The 23,132-nt window shown below is 53.7% G+C and overlaps 1 protein-coding gene across 2 annotated transcripts; it reads left to right on the top strand.

Annotated features, from left to right (window-relative positions):
• Positions 1–1,538: 1,538 nt before the first annotated feature.
• On the top strand, positions 1,539–20,810 carry FAM163B (family with sequence similarity 163 member B). 2 transcript variants are annotated; one of them, XM_062641067.1, is made up of 4 exons: positions 1,539–1,588; positions 2,228–2,318; positions 20,125–20,240; positions 20,390–20,810. In XM_062641067.1, exons 3-4 carry the CDS (start codon positions 20,148–20,150, stop codon positions 20,777–20,779), a joined length of 483 nt encoding a protein of 160 aa, XP_062497051.1. In that variant the 5' UTR covers positions 1,539–1,588; positions 2,228–2,318; positions 20,125–20,147; the 3' UTR covers positions 20,780–20,810. The 2 variants fall into 2 exon arrangements, with proteins under 2 accessions (XP_062497051.1, XP_062497050.1); XM_062641066.1 differs by lacking the exon at positions 1,539–1,588 and having other exon boundaries at positions 1,989–2,318.
• The last annotated feature ends 2,322 nt before the right edge of the window (positions 20,811–23,132 follow it).

The raw sequence follows: 23,132 nt of genomic DNA, 5'->3' as shown, positions 1-23,132 counted from the left end.
AGAAATCTCAGAGCAGCACTTGGCAGCCCTGGCCCCAGGGCACCTTCAGCTCTGAACCTACCTGAAGCAGAGGGTAAGCCACAGGGACCCGTGGGTGTGGGAGGGACATGGAGCAAGGTCACAGTAACTGATCTTCACAGAACTGCTCTTGGTGTAAGTAGAGCTCATGCCAGAGTCCAGAAAACAAGCCCTATACTTGTACAAGGCAGCCCAAGCATTCACAAAATCCTTGTTCTAACATTGTTTTTCCTTGCTTCTGTCCTGGGCTCAGACAAGTGCAGAATTGCTTTGACATCCTCACTGGGAAGCGAGGAGGCTGTTTATTGCAGTGCAAGAGTCCAGGCATAGGAACTGGAATGAATGGCCCAAGCAAAGAACCTCCATCATTCATATTTCTGAGCAGAGATACAGTGATAAATTGCCAGACAATGACATTTGACCCATAGAAGTAATAAAAAGCTAAAATTGTTTTTTTCCTGGCATAGTTTTGTAATATCTTTTGCACATAGTCCAAGCAACCTTGAAGGAAACTGAACTGGAGCCATGACATAGCCAGCTCAGTACTAACTGATGCAGCCCGTAATAATTAAACAATAATAGTCTTAAGTAGACTCTCTAAAGATAAACTGTATTTTGCCCCCTTGCTTTCATTTCTTGTCATTAGGCTGCATGACTTGCCTTTCAGATCTCTGCACAGGCATTTGAACTGCATGCAAAGTGTGATGAAATTACTGGCACTAATTAGTTTATTTAGGGGGCAATTAATTAAATGCAACTGTTTCCCTCTCTATAGATTAAAAGAGTGCTATAAGTGATACCATCTTAAAAAGAGCAGATGTGCTATAAAAGGACCAGAGACTAATTATTCTCATCAGTCAACAAGGACAGAACAAGTATCGATGGGCTAAAACTGCCAAAGAGAAAAATTAAGTTAGCTCATAGGGATAACTCTGCGACTGGAAATGCGAGTCAGGGAATAAACACTGTGGGACAAGAGTCACGCGGCCCCACAGCCAGAGGCACTCCAGGCTGGACATGCTCGTCCTCCCTGTGCCATCACTGGGGGGCTGGTCAGGGCAGTGGCCTGCAGAAGGCTCCCTGTGGCCCGAGGGGGTTGATGTCTTGCAGATGACGTGGGTGACAGCAGCCAGTGCTGATGGCAGCCTGTGCAATGGGCCCTAAGGACACCCTGAGCATCCCTGTGCCCCGGGGAGTGAAAGCACTGCTTTGCTCAGGGCGGCTGCTGTACTCAGAGATTGAGCGAGAGAGCTGGGGCAGGTTTTGCTTCCCTGTCACAGCAACCTGGGGACGGGGACAACCTTCCTGCATGGCTGGGGCAGGCCGTTCGGTGCCATTGCCTCTGCAGGTTGCCAACCTGCTAAGGGGTGATACCAGCTCCAACTGCCGGGGGTGGTCCCGAGTTCTGCTGTTACCAAGCACTGGCTTTTTCAGCTCTGGGACATGACCCTAAGGACTTGTGTCTTGTAAATCACCACTGCAAGTGCCCAGCATGCCCTGTACGTAACAGTGACTTCGGAGGAAGCTGTGGACGAGGGCTTCTGCAGTAGCTGAGGTTGTGCTGGAACAGGCAGAGGTTTGGGAAGAGGAGATCTGAGTGGCGGTTTGTAACTGAAACCAGACAGCAAGACCCTCAACACAGCTCCCAGGAAACATGGATGGGGCAAAGTCACAGCACATGTAAAGTGTCCTACGACCCTTGTGGGGCTAAACGGGGAACGCTGTGGGGTTGTCTCCTATTTTTTCCCCGCGGGAGGTGGGGTGGTTTCCCTGCGCTGGGGATGAAAGCTCCCCCGGCCAAACTGAGGTGTTCCCGGCTCTGTGAGGGGGAATCCCCCGGTTCCATGAGGTGTCCCCCAGCCCCACGGGGGTGACCCGGTTCCATGGGGGGGGTCACCCGGGTCTTCTCCGCTCTTTCCCCGGCGATGACCCCGCGGTCAGGCTCGCATCCCGGCATCCCCGGTGGGGGTGCGGGGGCTGCTGCGGGCGGTGCGGGGCTCGGGGGGGCCGCTCCGCTCCTGCCGCCGTCATTGGCGGCCCCAGCGGCGCTGGGGCGCGGGGCGGGGAGGGGGGAGCTCCCCCGCGGAGCCACGGCTGCGGGGCCCGGCCATGTGCCGAGCGTAGCTGCTGCCGGTTCCGCTCCGCGCCGCAGCCCCGGCCGCGTCCGCGCCGCGCGGGTTCGGCTCCATCATCTCCTAATCATTTCCAGCTGTTTCTCGTTGGCGCTGGAGCTCTCCGAGGAGAGACTTCGGGAGCCGCGGTCCTCACCTGCGAGATCCGGCACAATTCCCCCGGTGAAGGTAAGCGAGAGAGAAAGGGCAGCGGCGCGGGGGCTCCGGCACTGCACACGCACAGGCACTGCCGGTTCCCGGGCTCCTTCTTCTCGGCTCTCGCCACACCGGGGTCCTTTGCGGCGCTTCTGCCCTGTTTACTTCTCTCCCACCACCCCCTCGGCGCATCCTGAGCCGCTCTCGGCAGCGGCGGGATGGCTGCTCCGCGGGAACCGGCGGAACCCGCGGGGATGCCGGCGAGGGGGAAAGCAGGGACAGCCCCGGCTGCGAGAGCTGGGGCTGGGAAGTGATTTGGAGGGGGTCAGAGCGAGCAGGGAATGGAGAACTGCATAGCATCTGCTCCCCGATAGCCGGTCTCAGGGAGACTGGTCAATTCCCCCTACCTTAGACAAGGATGAAAAATACCAGGGTGCTCCAGGCTTGGTTTTCCCTTGTCCTACAGCATCTTTAGTTTCCAAGCCATGCCTATGAAGGAGGTCATGAAAGCATCTCACAGGGATGGGGTGGGAAAGCTGTCCCTATCCCCTGGCTTGCCTGAGTTATATCCTTCTCTGCCCCAGGGACAGCTTATCCTTTGCACCGTCAGCATGGGGCTGAAAGTGAACATTCTTGGTAGCCTGTCTGGGTATTTCACCAGGACAAGGGTTTGTTTCTGTCTTGTGTCCTGGCTCCAAAGGACATTGGATCCAGAGGAGTTTGTAGAGACCATCTCAGTCCCAGGTTAGGCATCAAACCACCCAGCTCGCTCACACACAGTGAAGCAATGGTAATGGAGAGGACTCCAGGTTGAATGTGAGGAAGGCAACAGCACGGTTATCTGTGGGCTGGCTTTTATCACTATTTTATTAATACAGCAGCTGTCCAGGTCTGCGCTTTCCGAGGCACATGGACGTTGTTCAGGACACTGAAGGTAGTCTGCAGGCTCGGGGGGGGGGGGGGGGGGCGCGGTGGGAGGGAGAGAGAAATCCCCCAGGGAAGATGGCTTTTCATTTCCTCATATCGCCTGGTTTCAGACAGGATTATTTATATTTGACATAACAGATCACCAAACCTGGAAGGCAGTGGGGGTGTGCTCATACTCATTAAGGTAGACAGTTTTCTGACAGAATAAATTAAAGGTAAGAGAAGACTGCACTTTGAGGTTCAACAGATTGTCTCCTAGCCTAAAATGAGCAGTGAAATCAGCATAAGACCTAGGAGGTAAAATCATGAGCTTCAGTCTTTCATGATGGATATCTGTCATTTTAGGAACCCTGGTGGATATCCCAGTGTTTAGAGTGCAGACAGTGCTCCTGGGTGACCTCAACTGAGCAAACAAACCCAGTGTGATGGGGTTTTGGTCACTGGGTTTGTCTTCACTGCGTAAGCATCTAAATTGCAATACCACTAAGGGAAAGCAATTTGCACAAATTGTGTGTGACCCTGTGAGTGCCTGAGCTGCCCCCCTCACCTGTATTTAGGCTCCTGCCCCTTGCGATGGTATGTGAACAATGGAAGGTGGTTTGCAGTCTTTCGTGGTTGGTTTTTGTCTTGTCTGAACTGAGCAGGAAGACGTGTTATGGCTGTCAGGTGGTGAAAAGAGACTTCAAACACCTTAAAGACTGTGCAGCTGTAATTAGAAGTGAGCCTCCTTCTGCGTGTCAGGATTTCTGTGCAGGATGATGACTGGAATGGTGCTGGTGCTCAGTAGATATAAAGAACTTCAACAAAATCCCCTGAAAAGTGACTGATGTTGATTTATCATCCCTCGGTACATTGGTTCTCACTTAGGAAGGATAGGGGGATGTGAGGTTAAAGGAAGGAAATAGCAGTAAAAATACAGGTAGCTCTTAAATACCTGTGCCTACCTGAGCACGAGTTGCAGGACGTTGCCAGCCCTGTGGTTAGTGGATGGCTCTCCACTGTGTTTCAGTCTGTTTTCCAGCAAAGCCTGGATCCTTCTACTGTCACGTCTCCTGATCTTTTTCCATTGCAACTGCAGCAGTTCCTAACCCCTCATGTAGGTGAACAAGAGTCAAGCCTGAAGGTTTGGTCTCATGGGCTTTGCAATCTAAGGAGACCATGTTCAGAAGTGACTAAGTGACATCAGACCCTTTTGCTGTCCGTGGCATGTTGACCCAACTTTTTCTAAATGCATTCCCATGTCTAAAGCTGATTGACACCCATGGACCCTGCAGCCATACCTGAACACTCCTTTAGAAGCCTTTCAAAGTTCTTCTGGGCACCAGATTCAAAGAAACAAAGGAGTTTAATTCCTTCAAGCGTTTAGTGCAGCCCAGAGAGCTCAGCTGCGTTGTCGCAGGCTGAAGAAGTCTGTGCCCCGATCTTTGGGCATGTCAGGACACATCCTCAGTGCCCAGTACATGGGTCAGGGAGGGTTTTGCCTAACTCAGACCTTTCCATGTGGCTGTACAGTGCCTGGCTGCATTAGTGCTGGTGTAAGAAATGGAGATAACTTGGTACCTTCTTGCTCGCTGTGTTCTGGTACCTGGCTGTCATGTTGTCATGGATATGGATAAGGACGTGGCCAGTGAAGAGGTGCTTGCTGCTGGCAGGCCTTCTGCAGCCACAGCTTGTGATACAGCTTAAAACATCAAAGAAGAGCAGGGAAGGGATGGGGAGAGGTGGCAGGAGCTGGGGCTGAGCTTGCCACTTTTTCTCATTCCAATTTACACTTCTTCCCATGACATTGTTGTCTCCTTCTGTCCTTGTGATCTGATTTATTACAGTAGGCAGAGTGTGTTCACCCTTGGTGTGAGAAAAAGGCACATATCCTAGCCCCACAGATTGCAGAGGGATGACAAATAGGTTGGGTGATGGATTCTGACCCTCTTCAGACCTTTCAGATCACAGCTGAGGCCAACCTGGACAAGGCTAGGACCTCAGGAATCTGTGATTCCCACGAGAGCAGCCCTGAACAGAGGTCAGCTGGAAAGGCTGAAGAATAAAATTGAAAGTCATAATAACATTTTGAAACTCCTTGGACACTTCTGTCCCTGGAAAGCTTAATAACAGCCATGACCCATTAACAGCAGTTCAGGGCACCAGAGGCAGGACCTGGCTACCATGGACCGTGTAGTTCTCAAGGTGCCTGTGTCAGAGGCAGCTCAAAAGGGGGGACAGGAGCCGAGCTGCTTGAGGCCTAAGTCACACACAGTGATTGTGCCCCATCCTACGTGGCCCAGAGTGCAGATTTCTCAGTGCAGTTGGAGGGCAGTGGTGTGAGCTGCAGCCTGGGCTGCTGCTGCTGGGCATCTCTCTGGTGCTTTTCTGGGCAGGCCACAGAGTGGAAACAAGTGATGAGCCAGGGACTGGAGCAGTTCTGTTCACCCACTTCAGGCAGAGATTTATCCTGCCCATTGAAACAAGCACCTGTGTCGGGTCAGAGCTGGTGTTTGTCTCCATGCAGAACAAATGGCGCTGAGACATCTTCCCCCATCTGCCCGGCCATGAGGCAGCTCCGCCTCTCCTCTGTGCCTCCAGTGCTTCTCTCCCCACTGCTGACCTGCAGGACATGTGCCACAGGCAGCAGCACTCACTCAGCACAGCAGCATGGGAGCTCTGCCCTATCCAGTGTGGGAGCCACTGGAGGGGCTGAGGTGGAGGCACAGGCAGCTCTGCTGCCCTGGAACCATCTCTGAGCTTTGGTCAAAGAGATGGAAACTTGTCACTTTCTCCCTACAACACCATCTGACATCAGCCAAGCAATTTGCCTGTGGTGTGTTTCCAGAAATAGTCAGGTCTATGGTAGACACGGGTGACATCTGGATGCATTACTGTTGCATTCAGAAACATGCAGTAAACAAGACAGGGTCTGTTGTCTAAAGGTCATTTCAAAAGACTCCTGGCAAGTTGTCTGGCTGTGCAATGGGTAAAGCCTTAATGGCACTGCGCTAATTGCCTTTTTCTAAAGGACATTTTAGAGGAAAGCTAGCAGAAACCCAAAAGCAAGTCTCCGTGCACCCTTGCCAGGCCAGTGACCTGATCCAACCTGAAAACAGGAGGAGATTTTCTTTTTACTTCAGTACCGGATGGATCAAGCCAGGGAAACGTGTGCCTGGCTGTGGGGAGCACAGGCGGGGGACGTAGAGGGGACCACCAGCAGTTCAAAAGTAAAAACCAGCCTGAGATCAGCATAATAGGGCAGCAGGGCTCACATCAGCAGGGAGGGCAAGAGAAGGAGTTCTCCCCAGGCTCTGAAAATGAGTTTGAGCAGTAGATAGAGCAGGTGCTGCTGAGCACCTGAGCAGAGGGCAGGCAGCTCTGCAGGTAGAGGGAGGCTGCAGCACTCGAGGCCGCTGTAGGAGACACTCTGCAGCCCACACGTTTACTCATCATGGCCCAGCCCAGGCAGCACACAAGGGAAAGGAGGGCAAGTGAATTTTCACCAGAAGCCAAGTGCCAGCATCATCCCCTTCCCTCGCTCAGGTGCTGGATGCTGCTCACATGTGGCAGGAGGGAAGTGATGTGACTTTGCTGTCACTCACACTGGCCTTGCATCTGCACCCGCTCCTGGCAGAAATAGTTCCCACCTCTTACTTCGGTCCCAGGCAAATACAATCAGTTCTCACCACTGGGTTTATGCCCCTCGGAGGGCCGTGATGGGGAGGAAAGCGAGTCACTGGTTTTGTCTGTTCGAGGTGGGGGAGAACAGAGGGTGCCCATGGAGTCCTGGAGCCAACCGGAGCGCTCTGCCCACAACAGGACTGGCTCCAGCCCTCCTCTGCCTCACTCAGTGCTGCCCTGCGGCCGTGTGAGCACTGCGGAGCGCCCCGGCTGTAGGTGCCAGCTCAGGGGTGTTCAGCAGGGTTCAGGGATGCTCAGGACATGCAGAGCCCAGGCGGCCTTCTCCCTCCTGTTCGTGTGCCAGTGCTCCTGCCCTGCCCTCCCGCGGGTCAGCCACTGCTCCTGTTCTGCAGCACACTCCTCTTCTTCCTTCCTTTCCGAGATACCCACTGCAGAAAGTTTAGGTGCTGCAACAACCAGCGGAAGCTGCAGCCTGAAAAATCGGCTTGGGTGAAAAAGCTTGTAGGTTTCTTTTTTTTCAAATTGCTGCCAAACTCCAGCTTGGGCTCCTCCAAGGCTGCACTGGGCGGCCTCCCTTGGGCAGGGGATAAAGGAGATGATCTTGTGAGGTGGGGGGCGAAGCCCTCCATGCTGCCAGCTTTAGGTATGGCTTTGAGGCCACACTATGGCTTTTCTCCCGGTACAAGTTCATCAAAGGATCTGAGCTGCAGAAGCTCATAAGCTTATTATACTGGGGGCATTGCAAGCGGTGGGCATGCCGCGCAGCTGGGATTTCCTGCCTTTCTGCTGGAGGGAACTGTTGGCAAACTGGGAGTAGTCCTTTGAGGTTTCATTTTTTCCTTGTCCCTCAGCTGCCTGGAAACCTAGGCTAGACCACGTGAACAAAAGTGGCCTCGTGTAGCACTGCCTGCTCTTCCCACAGCTGCAGAGCTGGTATCAGTCAAAGCCAGGCTGATGGGGAAAGCACACCAGCATTAGTGAAGGGAAAGCGGCTGCCGGGGGGAAGGTGAATACCCAGGTTGTGGGGTGATCCAGCTGCTTGGAAACCCTCTGGGGACCACCACAGCCTCCTGATGGATCCAGAAGTCATTGTGCCCCCTGGCCTCTCTCCAGCTCAGGTCACTTCAGCTGAAGTGGATCAAAGCATTTTGAGGTTCAGACTCACAAACCAGCACCAGTCACAACAGGGAGATGTCAGACTTCGCTGCAAAAGCTGCTGCATGGGCTCCACGGATGCCGGTGCTTTGTGGTGAAGCAGGAATGTGCTGCGAGACAGGGAGTTCACAGGCAAGTGCCAGATGAGTCCCCAGCAGCTGTGTTACAGCCTGCAAGTCACAGCACTGCTAAAGCATCCCCTCACATTGCCTGTGAGAAGAACTTGCCTACAGATAACTTTGCTCATTGCTCTTCCCAACATTCCACCTTCCCTCCTCCGGATTGTTTGTTCTTTTCCCTAGAAATCAGTTCAGTATTTCTGAGGTGATGGGCAGGGACAGTGCAAACCCACTGCCGAGCTGCTGCCCTGGAGCCTGCGTTTGCTTCCCCATTTAAGCAGGGATATTGCTTGTGCTTTGCCATGCACTTTACATCTGTATTCTCTTCGCTTTTGGTGTGGATTTAAGACCTGTTGTGGATCTTCCTGCCTGAGCTCTGGCAAACCATTAAGTCTCTCCTTTATGAGTTGCCTGCCCCCATAGCTGCATTACAGCCTGTGCAGTGCTGGGAGGCTCTCCCTGACGGGGGCCTGCCTGCATTACCCTGCAGGCAGCAGGGTTCATTCTTCCTGCTGGTTTCCCACCCTTGAATGCACAGAACTACACTGTGCAGGTTGTCACTCTTTAGTTACACAATATATGTGAGTTACATAGTAAGACATGGTGCCTTTTGTGTCAATTTGAGTTAAACTCCTGCCTGGGAAGAAAATGCAGTGTGGAGGCTGCCAGAGGCTTGCTTTTGAGCAAGGGCCGCAGTGCCCCGGCCAAGGAAATGCATGGCCTTGTTGTTGGGGATCTCTCTGTCTCCTCTGTGAGCCAGTGCAAGCAGGGATTTACAGGGATGCAATTTATAAGGCTCTCATGTGGAAGGAAAAGGAGGTGTCTTGGTTTGATTGGTGTTGCCTGCTGGGTAGCTAAGCCCTGGGAAGATTAGTGGTGGGATCTGGGGAAAATAGCCGTGCTGTGAGAGTGGGAGCAGAGTTGGGAGGGAAGGATAATACATGTTGATATGGGTTTGCAATTAGGAGAATTCTGTGGGTTTATTGTTATATTACACATAGGAGGGGCTGGGGTGATAATTCCGGATCATGAGTGGGATGCTCTGACTGTGCTGCGCAGGGAAAGCCTAGTGGTATCCCTCCAGCCAGGGCTGGATGTGACATCCCATGGGCAGGAGTCGCTCCTGAAAGACAAGCATAATATGTGTGCAATTAATATTAGGCAGTCCCAGCTTGCTGCTTCTGATCCACAGCAGTTCAACATTACTGTTTTCTCAAGAGTTATTCCTGATTCTCACAGTAGCTCGTGGGAGCAGATTCAGCCCACAGAAAGTGGGGTTTTCTTGGTTGCACATATTTTCCCTTGTGTTTCTGGCATCACATCTTTGTTTTTGTTGTATTTTTAAACAAAACAGCATAGGTTATAGAAAACACAAGACTGTGATACCAGTTTCTGAGAAACCAAGCACTGATCTTACTTGTTTTCTGGGTACCTTTGTAAATCTTGTGTTATGTTGTTGAATGTTAGGATTGACAGACAAAAGGTTGGTCTTCAAAACACTGTCTGACTTGATTGGTAGTGAATATAAAGCATGAATTTTGCTAGGCTGTGGCAGTGCTGTTGACCTCAGAGGGTTAGAGCTGCCCAGGCTCGGAAATACATAACGTTGGCACACTCTTGCTATAGCCAGGGCCTGGATCTTGCTCAAAAAGGGAATACATGAACACAGATGAGAACACTTGCAGGAACCTGAAAAGACATGCTTTGTTTGGTAGGAATGCTGACATTGCCTGTAACCAGCACATCACAACCTAGTGCAGTTTCATATCCTAATTCAACCCACCAGAAGCATCCTGTGTTGGCAGCAGGAGCTCCTGGTCCCTTTGCTGTCAGGCCCAGGCACAGAGGCAGCCAGGCTGCAGGATGTTTTATTAACCAGGCCAGTGCTTTAGGCAGCAGTGGATGTATTCCCAGTTCCCAGAGGAGACCTGTGGTCTGTTTAACCTTGTGAGGGGCATCCCCTGCAGGCGGAGCTCTATCATGAGTCGGGCACCTGGTTTTTGATGGGCTCTGGTCTGCCAAAGGGCACTCCCAGGCTCAGGGCACATTTGCAGGTCTGGGTTTTGTAAGACTAAAACTTCAGGTTTCTGTATGGTTTGCCATTGGGGTGGGCTGTTAACGAAGTGCTCCTTGTGGTGCCACAGCATCAGCATCTGATGTCCAGTGGTGATGTCCAAAGAGCTCAGAACATCAGCATAGGTTCAGTGAAAGGTTTTGATGCTTTGGTTATGAGCTCCCCATGAGCTTCATCACAACTACAAGGTTAGCTCTGGGGCAGAAAGTGGTATTTAGCAGTACAACATACCCAATTCCCAGCGAGTTCAAGCAAACACATTCAAGCAAAGTGAGCTCACAGTGCAAGTAGAGAATGGTGAAATTCAGCTGGGATTCATAGGGTGGAGCAGGGAAGTGCTGGTGTATGAATCTCCTCTTGCTCTCCAGGATGGATGGAGCCATGTTTAGTGATCTGACATCGGTGGCTGCAGGGAGTGCAGACATCCCAATGCAAGAAGAGCTGCTGTTGGTTCCCTGCCTTGTCCACTCTCCAGCAAGGCCAAGGAAGGGCTCAGATGCTCAGGGGTGATTCACACACTGGTCTGAGGCTTGGCTTTCAAAGAGGAGACACCTGATGTTTTCTAGTGCTATGAGTGCTGCAAGTCAGGCGTCATTTAAGCAAGGCAGGCAGAGACTGCAGCCGGCTGGGGAAGCTGCTGGCACTGATCTGCTGCAGACACGAGGAGGTGGGGAGAGCAGAGCCTGACGTGTGACAGCAGTGGGAGCTCCTGCCACCGGTCCTGGTGCCGCTGGGTGCCAGTGGGAGCACTGCTCTGGCTCCTGGGGCTGGTGAGAAGGGAGCGTGCGGGAGCATGAGCCACCGCATCGCTCCCAAGGGCTTCTCACACAGGAAGGAGTCATTTCAAAGACGGGGCCTGCATCGTCCTGGTGCTGATGCTGGGCAGAAAGGCCCATTATGTGTGTTTTGATTTCTGAGAGATGCTGTCCCTGGGAACAGTCGAGATTTCAAACATCTGATCCCAGCAGCTCTGTTAAGCCCAAGTGCTTTCGAGTAGAACAACTTGTGTGGTTTTTCTGATTCTTTATTAGCCTTACGATTTTGTTGTTGTAGGTTTGGTTTTTCCTCCTAGTTTGATCTTCCATTCTCTCATCTCCCAGGAAAAGCTGTAACAGAATTAAGGTGGGGAAAAAGGGAAATTTACTGGAACTGGCTCAGTGTAAGTTGCCAAGATTCTGAAAATTACCCTCCAAGACAGTCTGTATTAATTCCCCTGATGCAGCAATGATAAATCCTTACTAAAAAGGTAACATAAGGAGATTTTACTGCCTGCAGGGAAACTCCTGGTCACAAGCAATGAGGAAGCCTGTCGCTCTCTTGTTCATGACCAGAGTGGTTTGCAAATGCATGTGTCCTTCTGCATGAGCCGCAGTGCTGGCACCAGCCCTAAGTGTGTGATTTTTGTACGAGGCATGGATAAGAAGCAAGGCAAACCCCGTGTCCCCAGGTCCTATGGGCAGTGACTCCGTTGGCAGCAGCACAGATTCACTGCTTGTGCCAGCTCCTGTCTCTCTGAAGTCCAACCCTGGGAGCATCACGTGGGCAGTAGTTTAAATGAAGTGATTTTGGCCCTTGATCACATCAAGTGGCATGCAGGTGTGTGCCTCACTCACCGTGCAGGCAAGGGGGGGCGGGCTGTGAGGGCTCCTTCCCTCCTTTCCTGCAAATGCAACCCGTGCCCCATCCAAGTGATGGGGCAAGGAGCACAGCGCCAGTGGCAGCCTCACATCCTGGTCCTTAACATTTAGCTGTTATTTCCAGAATCACTGAGCTTTCTCTCTCCCCACTTCTTTATTCATGCACCATGCTGCCTTGTATGGCTGAAGTGGGAAAAACACTCTGCTTGCTTCTCATTACATGGGTTGAACCTGAGTCTGTGCCAGAGGGATGTAAAGCTGTAGCTATGGAAACTATGGAAGCTCCCTTCCCCTTTTTGTGATGCTTTCTCTTGAGGCAGCATCATACATCCCCGCTGGTCCTGAGTGGAGCTGCTGGTGCCGAGTGGTTGTGGAGGCAGCTCCCAGGAGTCACCCGGTTCACACAGGGTGCAGGGACTGTCACAAGGGCAGAGGAGTTCATGAGGAATAGGCAGGTTGCATGGAGAGGCAGAGCCCAGGGCAGCTCAGGAAACAGCATGTGTCAGAGGGGTGCTGGTCCCCCTCCTGCACCTTGGTGTGGTGGGATGTCAGGTTACTGCACTTCATGGGCGTCAAGGAGATGGTGCTCCCACCTCAGGAAATCCTGAGCAATGAGAGTGAGTTGCGCAGCTGCAAGGACTTCAATCTGCTGAAGCTCTTCCCAACCTGAGGAGCTGTGTTCATAGCTCCTGGAAATGCAGAGCTGCTGGATTTGCTGCTTACTCCCAACCCCTGGCTGATGGATCATCTGCATCTCAGGACATCTACAGGAGCCACCGGGTCAGGTTGGGACTCATCCTTCCCAGCCTCTGGTGCGGGGGTGGAAGGAGAGTGGACCTGACCCCAGCTCACTGCTTACCCAGTGCCTGGCCTGGTATCTGATAGATTTCAAGCAGCCTAGCTTCAAAAGCAGAGCCTTAACCAGCCCAGGGCTCACTATCCCTGTCTGTAAAATGGGCATCGGCACAGCAATGCTTTCCCTCTGGGCAGGGCATTGCTTCGCTTGCCAGAGCCAGAGCGGAGCTGGGCCCCGAGGCCCAGGGCTGAGCCAGGGCTTCAGCGGAGGCATTGCACAAAGGCTGGTGCACAGCGGGCCGCTGCTCCTGGCGCTGTGCAGGGAGCTGCGTGGCTTTGTGGCTGCCTGGGCTGGAGGCTGAAAGGCACAGACACAAGCTTCAAAGCATGCAGTGTTCCCAACAGGCCAGGACCGAACCCCGGCGGGGTGACTCAGTCGTCTCCCGCAGCCCAGTCGCTGCAGTGTCTCCCATAGGAATGAGGCTCCGCGCGGACGCTGCTGCATGGCCAGAGCCAACAGATCTCTGGAGCTAAAGCAGCCGCTGCTGGGGAGGCCACCAAGAGGGCGGCTGCTTCTGTTGCTTTGTGTGGCCATCAGAGCGTACCCAGTCCCTCCACAGTGTCCCTGGCCCCTAAGAGACTTGTCCCAGGACCACTGTGATTGGGAGTGCCACACTCAGCCCAGCCGGGGCCGGGAGGCAGCTCCAGTGCCCAGCCAGGGCTGGAATCTGCCAGGAGCTCAGCTGGTGTCTCTGGATCTCTTCTCATCCTCGTGCCTCACCAGCCCTGTCTGAGCCGTGAAACCCTGCCCTCCAGGTATCTGCTGGGAGACGGGACCGCAGGAGAGCTGCTGTGAGCTGCTGTGGTAAGGCACCGGGTCCCTCAGGGCTCTTCTGGCTGTGCTGGGCTCCTGGTTTTCAGCCTGAGGAATTGTTAAAATCCAGGTGAATGGAGCAATTTTGGGAAGAGTTGCTCTTTCAGGAGAACAAATTCCTTTTTCCGCCTGCGGTGCATCATTTCAGCAGCGTTTTGTAACAGTTAAGGCTTTTTGATCTTTCTGTGGGCGCTTCAGCAGACGGTGCCTTGCTGGGGGCTGCGCTGAGCTCTCCCAAGGGATGCTGATGGAGAGGGAGTGATGCCTGCTCGGTGAATTGGGCAGGGAAAAGTACTGATCAGATTTGTTGCTAGCTCTCAGTAAGCTAACCCCAGCTTTTCAGGTTGGCCAGGGGACATTTCCAGTCCCTGGGGTGGGCTGATGGGTGCTCCACACACTGACTTATTTCCCACTCTGCAGTGATTGCAGTAGCTTATCTCAAGCTGCTAATACCAAACCCTGCTCTCTCTGATGCTGGGATCTCAGGCTGGCTAACCGGTAATTCAGAAGGTGATTAAGTGATGTAGAGCCTGTCTTTCTTTTTTCTTTTCTGGGTTTTTTTGTTGTTGTTGGTTTTTTTTTTTTTTGAGGAGTTTAGGCTGCTTATGTGTGTTTGGGGTTATGGCCTGCTTGCCAGCTGATGTATGGAAATAATTCCTGGTACTTAAGCGGAATGTGAAGCAGAAAGGTGGGACTGGGGAGGTTAAAACCATCTGATGTGGTTTGACAGCAGCTCTCAAATCCTGACAGCCCCTGCAGCAGCTCACTGTGCGCGGGTTGGACCTGAGGTGAGTCCATCACATCTGGAGCAGCTCCTTCCTTGTGCCTGGGTTTAGGGCTTACTGGAGCAGCTCCTTCCTTGTGCCTGGGTTTAGGGCTTACCTCTCCTGGGCAGATGACAGTGCAGGCTGGTGTTCAGTGATGCACTGCTGGGCAGCACCAAATCACTAGCATCCCTGTCAATGTCACTAGCATCCCTGTTGATGCTTTTTAGGATGTGGCTCTACAGTTTTACAGTGAGTCAGAATAGCAGGGTGAGCATACTCTGCTTTATTCCAGGTGATGCAGAACTGTCCACAGACACCTCCTCTAGTAACTCTGGGGCAAGATATCGGCACCTTCAGGTGGCCCCAGGGGCACTGGAAGGGGAAGCACTGTCTGAGTAAATGAGCATTTTCCCCATCCCTCCCCAGCAGCACTGCTGCACTCTGTTCAGCATCTGAAGTCATTGAAATTCACGCCTGCAGTTGTGCCTGGGAAGCCTCAATGCCACTTTGATGAGCTGTGCAAATATTATTTTTCATTAGGCATGATTTGGTTGTATTAAATGACATTATTGCCTCGTCACTGCAGAGCACAGACTCCCTCTCATGTGCTGCTGGGGCCGGCATCCCCTAGATTGATGCTCTTTGAAAGCAGCCTGCTCAAGTGTGCTCACTAAGAGCTAATCTCTGCTTCAAAAACTACTAACGGCAATTGGTGGGAGGGGATCCTTAATTGTCCCAAGAAACTTCTGCTTTTTTTAAGCTTCAGGAAAGCCCAAAACTCCGAGTGGCAGTTGCTGTGTGATGTATCTCCCGAATAGCCTGGGCCTTCTTTGCTGGGTTTCATTGCCGATGAACTGCTCTGGCAGTGCCGCCACTGGCAGGGACACCTGCAGTGGTACGTACGTGGTGTGTCCTCACCAGCTGGAAATGGCTGATACAGCTTACCAGAAAAGCAGCGGCTTGTCTAGGAGGTTTGGGGCTGCCACGCGATATGTAACTGAACAGTTTGGATTATAAAAGTGTGTGTTTTAATGATATATAATAATTATATTGGATGATAATAACAGACAAATGGAGCAGGTCACTGTGACATTTGAGCATCTGCATTCCCCATTGCAGCCCAGCCGTCACACTGCTCTGAGAGCACAGGGGAGCTTTCTGGCTGCAAGGGCTGAGCTGAGAATGGGCAGAGGAGCAGTTCCTGGCTGGAATTTATTATGGGATGTGATTGATGCAAATACAGGGGTTACAGCCCCGTATCAGCCCGATGCACGTCTTGCACTAGTCTGATGTACCTGCAGGCTTAACCCTCACTGCCAGGGCTCTAAAACCAGCACGAGGGCACACTGAGCCAGTGCCCAGATAGTGCCCAGCTCTTGGCACCTTTCCCTGGTCCCCAGCACAGCCCGCCCCAAGCTCCTGCCTGGAGATGGCCAGGATCCTGTTCTGCAGAGCTCAGCAGTACTACAGCAATGTCCTATCTGCTGAATAATTTATCAGGCACTGTGTACAGATTGCCTTTGAAAAGTGTTCCTGCTCTGGACATCAGCAGGAGCAAACACCTATTTTCTGGGTAGGGAAAGCCCCTACTGAGTGCAGGAGCTGCTCTGGAAAGGACCAGTGTCCAAAAAGAGATGGGATGAACACAGTCCTGGGGAGTACAGATAGGAGGACAGAGCTGCTGGGATCCCCGAGGCATCTCCAGCACCCAGGAGGCCCTGTCTCCTATGGATGAGCCTAGGAAATTGTGAGTAGCTTTCCCCAAACAGGGGACAGCAGGGAGTGAAGGGCAGTATGTTCTTAAGATGCTCAAAAGAAACTCGGAGTACAGAGTGCCTGGAGATACAGCGGGTCCCACGCAGGAAATACTTGCTGAGATGGGGAAGGATTGATGAGACAGGTCTCATCTTGTCCTTGTGTTGGGGGTGCCCAGATGCTCTTGTTGAAGTGATGGGTCCACAGGCACGGAGCCTCCTCTGCCCTTCCCCAGCCCCCCCCCCCCCCCCCCAGGCCTGGGTGTTCAATTCCCTGCTGTTTACAGAGCATCAGCCCCCAGGCCAGGAGTGCTGCTGTCAGGAGGAAGAGAGAGAAAGCAAACAAAAGTGACGCAGGCCTTCTGCTCCAAGTGGTTCTCATATGGAAAGCCACGTCCTGTGCCTGTGTTTCTGGCAGCTGCCCTCTCTGCTGGCTCCGGCAGCACGATGTCTTCGCTGGCATGCTGCCGGGGGCTCCTAGCACCGGCTCCCATTCATTGACTGGGTAAGATTACAGGAACGGGGTAAATGCAGAAATAAGGCTGCATTTGCCACCAAACTGGTTTTGGATCCTAGTTTGTTTGATTCTTTCCTACCTTCCAGGCTGGTGGCTGCGGGTGGGAAGTGGCTTTTCCTTCACACTGATGTTCTTTTGGGTTTACCCTTGGGCATAGCTGTGGCACTTTTGTGGTGGCACCAGAGGGGAAACAGGGAAGTGTGAGTCAGGCTCACCCAGAAACTTTGCAGCATCAAGGGCTCAGATCCAGCCTGCTCTGCCCTCACCAGTTTATTGTAGTGTGTTTTCTTGTCACTCTGTGCTGCCTGCACCCAGCTCTAGGCAGAAAGCAGCACCAGCAGCTTGGGGAAGTGGCATCTCAGACATCGAGCATCACTCATGTGCTCTCCCATTTCCCTGGCTTTTTGCTGAGCTTTTCCTTTCTTCTGAAGTGGGACTTGGTCAAAAGTGTTGGCATCATGAGTCATTGTGCATAGATGAATGAGCTGGGAAATGGCCACATTGCCCACCAAGGGCAAGACCCACAGAGGTCGTGACTTTGGATGATTTCTCATCCCCTTTTTCCTCTCTGCATTATCAAGTGCTGTCCTGTGCCATCCCATTCTCTGTTGCTCCTGAGAAGCTTTCTCCAGCCCCCTGGGTTGGGTTGTAACATGTTAGGAAGGTCCAAGAGTCCCTCATATCCATGCCCATGTGAAGGGGAGAGCAGAAGCTAATGCAGTCCTGGCTCCTAGTGACCAGTGAATGTCCTCAGCCATGCAGGGACATGCAGGGGATGTCAGCAAGGAAAAAGACTTCCAGTCTGGGACTAGAGCTGGTGTGAGCTCTGCTTGTGTCTCCTCCAGGATGCAAGGAATAGGAAAGGCCATTTTCTTGCACCCTTGGATTTCCCAGCCCCTGCAGGACAGTAGGGATGGTGCTGCTGTAGCCGCAGCAGTAGAAGACCTGGCAAAAGCAGGCATGTGGTACAAGGGTTGTGTCTAAAGCCAAACAGATCACCCAGGAGCAACCTGAAGTAACCGTGCACTGGTTTTTGCAGCGTGCCCTGTCCTTTGTGCACTGGGAAATTAAAGCAGGGTGGGGTGCTGGGGAAGGAGGAAGCGTTGCACCCAAGCTCCTGTGTGCCCCAGCCAGTGCAGCAGCTCCCGGTAACCCCAAGAAGCACCATCCTGTCACCCTGCAGCCCTGGGACGACTTTCCTACAGAGAAGGGTTCCGGGGCTGGCAGCAATCAGCCTGTGCGGAGTTAACATCCCCCCGCAGCCCCTTCCCTGCCGTCTGGCAGTGATGGAGAATGTGCTGGGGGCTGGATTCGGATGGGGCAGACGGGCTGGGGGCGTTCTCATCTTCGGTAGCTGGAGGGCTCCTAACGTTACTGAGGGGGAGGAAGAAGCCAAGCGGCCGTCTGGTGGGACCGCATCTCTCAGTGCCTGCATTCCTCATACCAGGGCTCCTGCATACTTTCTCCAAGACCACAGTGGAGCTGCAAAGCACTTCCTTCTACCAGGATATTTATTACTAAATATATGAATCTGGGAGCCTGTGGAGCGTGAAATTGGGAACAAATGTAAAAAGGAGGTCTAGACAGGAATTGTTCTGCTTATGGGCCTCCACATGCTCTGCTTTCCTTGCCCTTTGCATGCTGAAGAGTTTAATGCTTCCAGGTACACAGCTTTAATCAGACAAGTATGTTGGGGGGGGATAAAAGAGCAAAAAGCCTTGCTCTGTGTGGAGCAGTGGCTGCGGTGCCACGTCCCCTGGCTGCAGCTGGACAGAAACAGAGAGCAGTGGCTCTGTGCAGCACTTGCATGTCCCCCTGGCGAGGGAGCTGGGGCACGAGGTGCTGGGCACTGATGGAGCGCACAAGAGGCTGCAGGCCTGAGTCTGGCCTCCCCAGGGCCAGGTCCTGCGCCTGCCCTGCATGGCCCTGCCCTGGGCTCCGTGGCCACATGGTGATTGCAAACGGGAGCAGCCCATGGACGGGCATTGCCGGGCCGGTGCATGTGCCCACAGCACCCAAGGTCTTGCAGCCTTCATCCCTCTTTGAACAGGTATCAAAGTTTCCAAACCGGCACTACCCTGTTTTATAAACCCTTCCCCTGGCTGCATTCCCCCCATGAGCCACCTCAGAGCATTTTGCCTGAGGAATGGGGCAGGATTTGGCCAGCACTTGCCCTGTGGCTGTGCTTCTCAAAGGCATTCAGACATCCTTATAAATTACCTTCCCTCCTGCAGCGCTGCTCAGCAGCAACATAAAATGTGATACTGCTTTATCCATTCAGCACTTGCCCAACTTTAGCAGGACATTAAGCGCCTGAAAATACGCCACAGATTTATTTTCTTTGGAAGTGGGTTAAATCCTTGACAGATACGGTTGCTTTTCCTCAGGTGCTGAAGTAATTTGGGTCTGGGATGGCTGTTTTTTTGTTTTAACCCGATAGCATGAGCTGGAGGCCAGCTTTGCTAAAGCACTTGTAGGGTAGGTGGTCAGGGTATGATTTTTCTCCTAATTTGTTGCTTCTCCTGCTCCCAGCCCAATGTTTGTGGCACCAAAGTGCTGCCAGAGCTTTAGCTGTGGAGCGATGCTGGTGTTAGTGTTGCTGTCTGCACCGCTTCAGGTGTGTGCAGGCAGGTCTCCCCAGCGGCTCCCCAGGCACTCTTCCTGTAGCAAAAAGCTTGGTCTTATTCTGTGTGGGAGGAAAGGAAATTCAAGTTCTCCCAGGAGTCCTTGGGACAGGGATGCTCAGAGCAAGACCTGAGCTGGCACAGCAGGGCTCATGCACAGCATCTGCCCTCTGGGGTAGACAGCAGTGTCAGAAGCAGGGACCTTCCACTGCTACCACTCTGTCAGGATGTGGATTCCTCTGAGGAACACTCCAAGGACAGAAGGTGCCAGTGGTACCCTAAACCACAAATACGGGGTGAGCTGAACCACAGTGTCTCTGTGATGCCCAGCACACTGTGTCCCCCCCCAACACCATGGCCCGGCCATGGTAAAAGCGAGGAGCTTGGTGCCTCCTGCAGCCAGCAGACACATCCCAGGAGGGGAGAGGCCTGTCCCTGCTGTCATTAAAGGCTCACTTAGCAGCTCCAGTTATTCCAAATTAAAATACCACATTGTTTTCATGGGGAAAATGGATTATAGGCTCGGAGAAAAATGTGTACAGCTCAGAAATCCTTGCAGCAAAGCTCCTTCTCCCATCCCTGAAGCTCGCTGCCACCAGGCAGGGGCCAAGGGGGTGCCCTGTGTGCTGCTGGTGCTGGACAGAAGGTTTTATTTCCCCTGAGTCCTGCATGCAGAATAGCCCGATGTCACTCCAGAGCTTCTGCTCACGCAATTCCTCACCCACTACGTGAACCTTTTTTTACCCCCCTCCGCCCCTAAGGTGGCATTTAGTGGGGATGGGGACTCCTGATGGCTTCACAGGTGCCCAGTGCGAGGATCTGGCCTGATCCTGTCCATCACCTCTCACAGAGCCCTCCTGGTGCCAGCCTCCCGAGCTGAGGGTTTGGGGAGCTGCGTCCCGGTGCATCGCCCAGCGCCAGGCTCACCCCGACCCCCCCACACCCCATCACCCCCTGCACTCACTTTTGCAGGCTGTTAATGGAGAAGAGTGCGGATGACAGCCGGGACCGTGGTCATCACAGGTGGAATATTAGCGACTGTCATTTTGCTTTGTATCATCGCTGTCCTCTGCTACTGTAGGCTCCAGGTAAGGCTGGGGGACATATCCCCAGTGCTGCTGCAGTGGGGCGGGAGCGCGGTGTCTCGGGGCTGGCAGGCAGGGTCGTGCCCCTCAGTGGCGGGGTGGGAGGTTGGGACACAGCTGAGCCGCAGCCTCATGGGGCTGTCCCGTTTCAGTACTACTGCTGCAAGAAGGATGAGTCCGAGGAGGACGAGGAGGAGCCCGACTTCGCCGTGCACTCCCACATGCCGCCGCTCCACTGCAACCGCAACATAGTGCTGACCAACGGCCCTTCCCTCTACGCCTCGTCCCCCTTCAGCAAGAAGCCGGCTCCGAGCCGGCCCGGCTGCCCCGGCTGCGGTCCCTACGAGCCCCCCACCTTCCTGCTGCAGGAGCCCCCCGAGGAGCTGCACAACGGCGGCGACCGCGTGAGCTACACGTCGGTGAGCCAGGAGGACCTGGAGCTGCCGGTGAGCGTGGCCAACCTGCAGGCACTCAACCCCAACCGGCTCTCGGCCATGCGTGAGGCCTTCTCCCGCAGCCGCAGCATCAGCACGGATGTGTGAGGAGCTGCTGCCTGCCAGCCCACAGCAGCACAGCGCCCATTGCCGCAGCAGCACAGCGCCCATCGCCGCAGCAGCACAGCACCCACTGCCACAGCAGCACAGCACCCATCGCCACAGCAGCACAGCGCCCATCGCCACAGCAGCACAGCGCCCATCGCCGCAGCAGCACAGCGCCCATTGCCACAACAGCACAGCGCCCATTGCCACAGCAGCACAGCACCCATCGCCACAACAGCACAGCACCCATCGCCGCAGCAGCACAGCGCCCATCGCCACAGCAGCACAGCACCCATCGCAGCACAGCGCCCATTGCCACAACAGCACAGCACCCATTGCCGCAGCAGCACAGCGCCCATTGCCACAGCAGCACAGCGCCCATTGCCGCAGCAGCACAGCGCCCATCGCCGCAGCAGCACAGCACCCATCGCCGCAGCAGCACAGCAATTCATGGGAGAGTTTTGAAAAAGAAAGAAAAGGGGAAAAAATTACTGTGTTTCTGCACTGTGTAGGCAGAGCCATCCTAAATGGTGGTACAGAGGGGTAGCAAGAAACCAAACACAATAGGCGAGCATGGGGAAGGACCGTTGCAGCCGGGACACAAGGTTTCCTAGTGCTGCAGTGCATCTTTTTTCCTTTTATAAAGAGGATTTTGATATAGTGCATCCTTTAATAGAGTAAACGCTCCCCCGGCCTTTCGGCTGGCCTGCCAAGCGCTGACGAGCAAGCAGTGGGGCACGGTTGGCTGCAAAATGGCTCGTGCTGCGAGTCAGCAGGCGCGTGCTGCCGGGCCGTGGGGGCACTCTGCAGCCGACAGCACCTGGCTCTAGTGCACATACACACGTATGTATACACACACACACACACACACACACACACACACACACACGTCCCACTGCAAAGCAGGGCTCCTATTGCCCACGCCTCTGCCACCCCTCCTGCACTGCTCCGTAGCGCAGTCCTCCGTGTGTGTGTGTGTGTGTGCACAGCCCTGCCCTATGCCCAGTTCATCTCACACTCAAGTTTGTTGCTGATTCCCAGGTGTGAGGTGCAGTCCCCTCAGGGTTATGATGGCCACTGGGAGCACAGCACTGCCCCTGGAGCCCCTGGGGCAGCCCCCTGGCTCCCCAGTGGAGCTGGGCTGGGGAGGGCAGTTTCCAAACCCATTGCGTTACCTGGATATGGGAATAGCACTCGGTGCAGTTTCGGGTGCAGGAATACACCCACAGCTGGCCTCTCCGAATAATCAGCATCCCTGCTCCAAATAATGAATCCCACATGTGACTTCTGTCTGAGCGCTGAGCAAGCAAGACCATGACCATGTATGTGCCCACTCTCCTGCATGCACATGTTTACATGCATCTGTAGGGTTTTTTTCAAACAAAAAAAGCCATGACACTTTCTGTCCATCCAGGAATGTTTTAAAACACTTTCAATTTAGGCAAAGCCCCTTTTTTGCATCTTTCCCCCAGCAGCAGAGAGGAGCCATGTCCCCTGCACTGATTGTGCAGTGTGGGGATGCTCCTGCTCTGGCGCCTCCTGTCTGGATTCCCCACTCCAGCCTCACGCTGCTCAGCCTTTGTCTGACAGAACACCCTCTTTCTCCTGGACCGTGCATTATTCAGGTTAAAAGCACCACGCTGGACCTGGGGATGGGGATGGAGGACGGACTGGCTGCAAAAGGACATGGATGGCCTCGGCTGTGCTCTGCGCCAGCTCCTTTTTAAAGATGTGATGGGAAGGAGAAGCTGCAGCTTCAGCCCCATCAGCTCCCACACCCTGTACGCACCCAGCTGGACCTTTTACTTTTAACCAGAAGGGTTTTTAATTCCACAGCAAATCTTTTGAAGTACGAGTCAGTCTTTGCAAATGAGCATCTTTGACTTTCTCGGGGGGCAGGGGGGGTCTCTTTGGGGTGGGAGGGGGCTGGGTTTGGTTTCGTATGTGTTTAATATTCCGGGCTTGGTCTGAGCAGTGCCACCTCCGGGAGCACGAACCCTCTGCTCTGGGGGTTGGTGCTGCCTGGGCCCTGCTCCTGTGTACAGTGCTCATCGGGTTTCCATGCATCGAGCCCTCCTCTTGGCATTTCTTGTGACTGTACTCCTCTTACCAGCCTTCCTTCCTTCCTGCCTTCCTTGGTTTCTTCCTTCGTTCCTTACTTCCTTTCGCTGTAGCTTGGAAACTGAGCAGAGGGTTGGTTGGCTTTCACTAACCTTTACCTGGTGATCTGTTGTACAGGGAATTGGGGGGGGGGGGGCGGGGGAGGAGAAAAAAGAAAAGGGAAATAAATGACTTTGTCCTGGGATTTGGGGCTGCCCTTTCTGTCCCTGCATCTTCAAATATGGGGGGGGGGGGG

Source organism: Pezoporus occidentalis, unplaced genomic scaffold, assembly GCF_034315485.1.
Source record: "Pezoporus occidentalis ecotype Australia unplaced genomic scaffold, CSIRO_AGI_Poc_V1 ctg68, whole genome shotgun sequence".
Taxonomy (NCBI): Eukaryota; Metazoa; Chordata; class Aves; order Psittaciformes; family Psittacidae; genus Pezoporus; species Pezoporus occidentalis.
This window is presented reverse-complemented; position numbering and strand designations above follow the sequence as displayed.

Excerpts from the sequence above, each read along its gene's own strand:
- FAM163B (XM_062641067.1), top strand. The coding sequence starts at position 20,148 with ATGACAGCCGGGACCGTGGTCATCACAGGTGGAATATTAGCGACTGTC. Across the intron at positions 20,241-20,389 it reads TCTGCTACTGTAGGCTCCAG|TACTACTGCTGCAAGAAGGA; the intron begins GTAAGGCTGGGG and ends GTCCCGTTTCAG.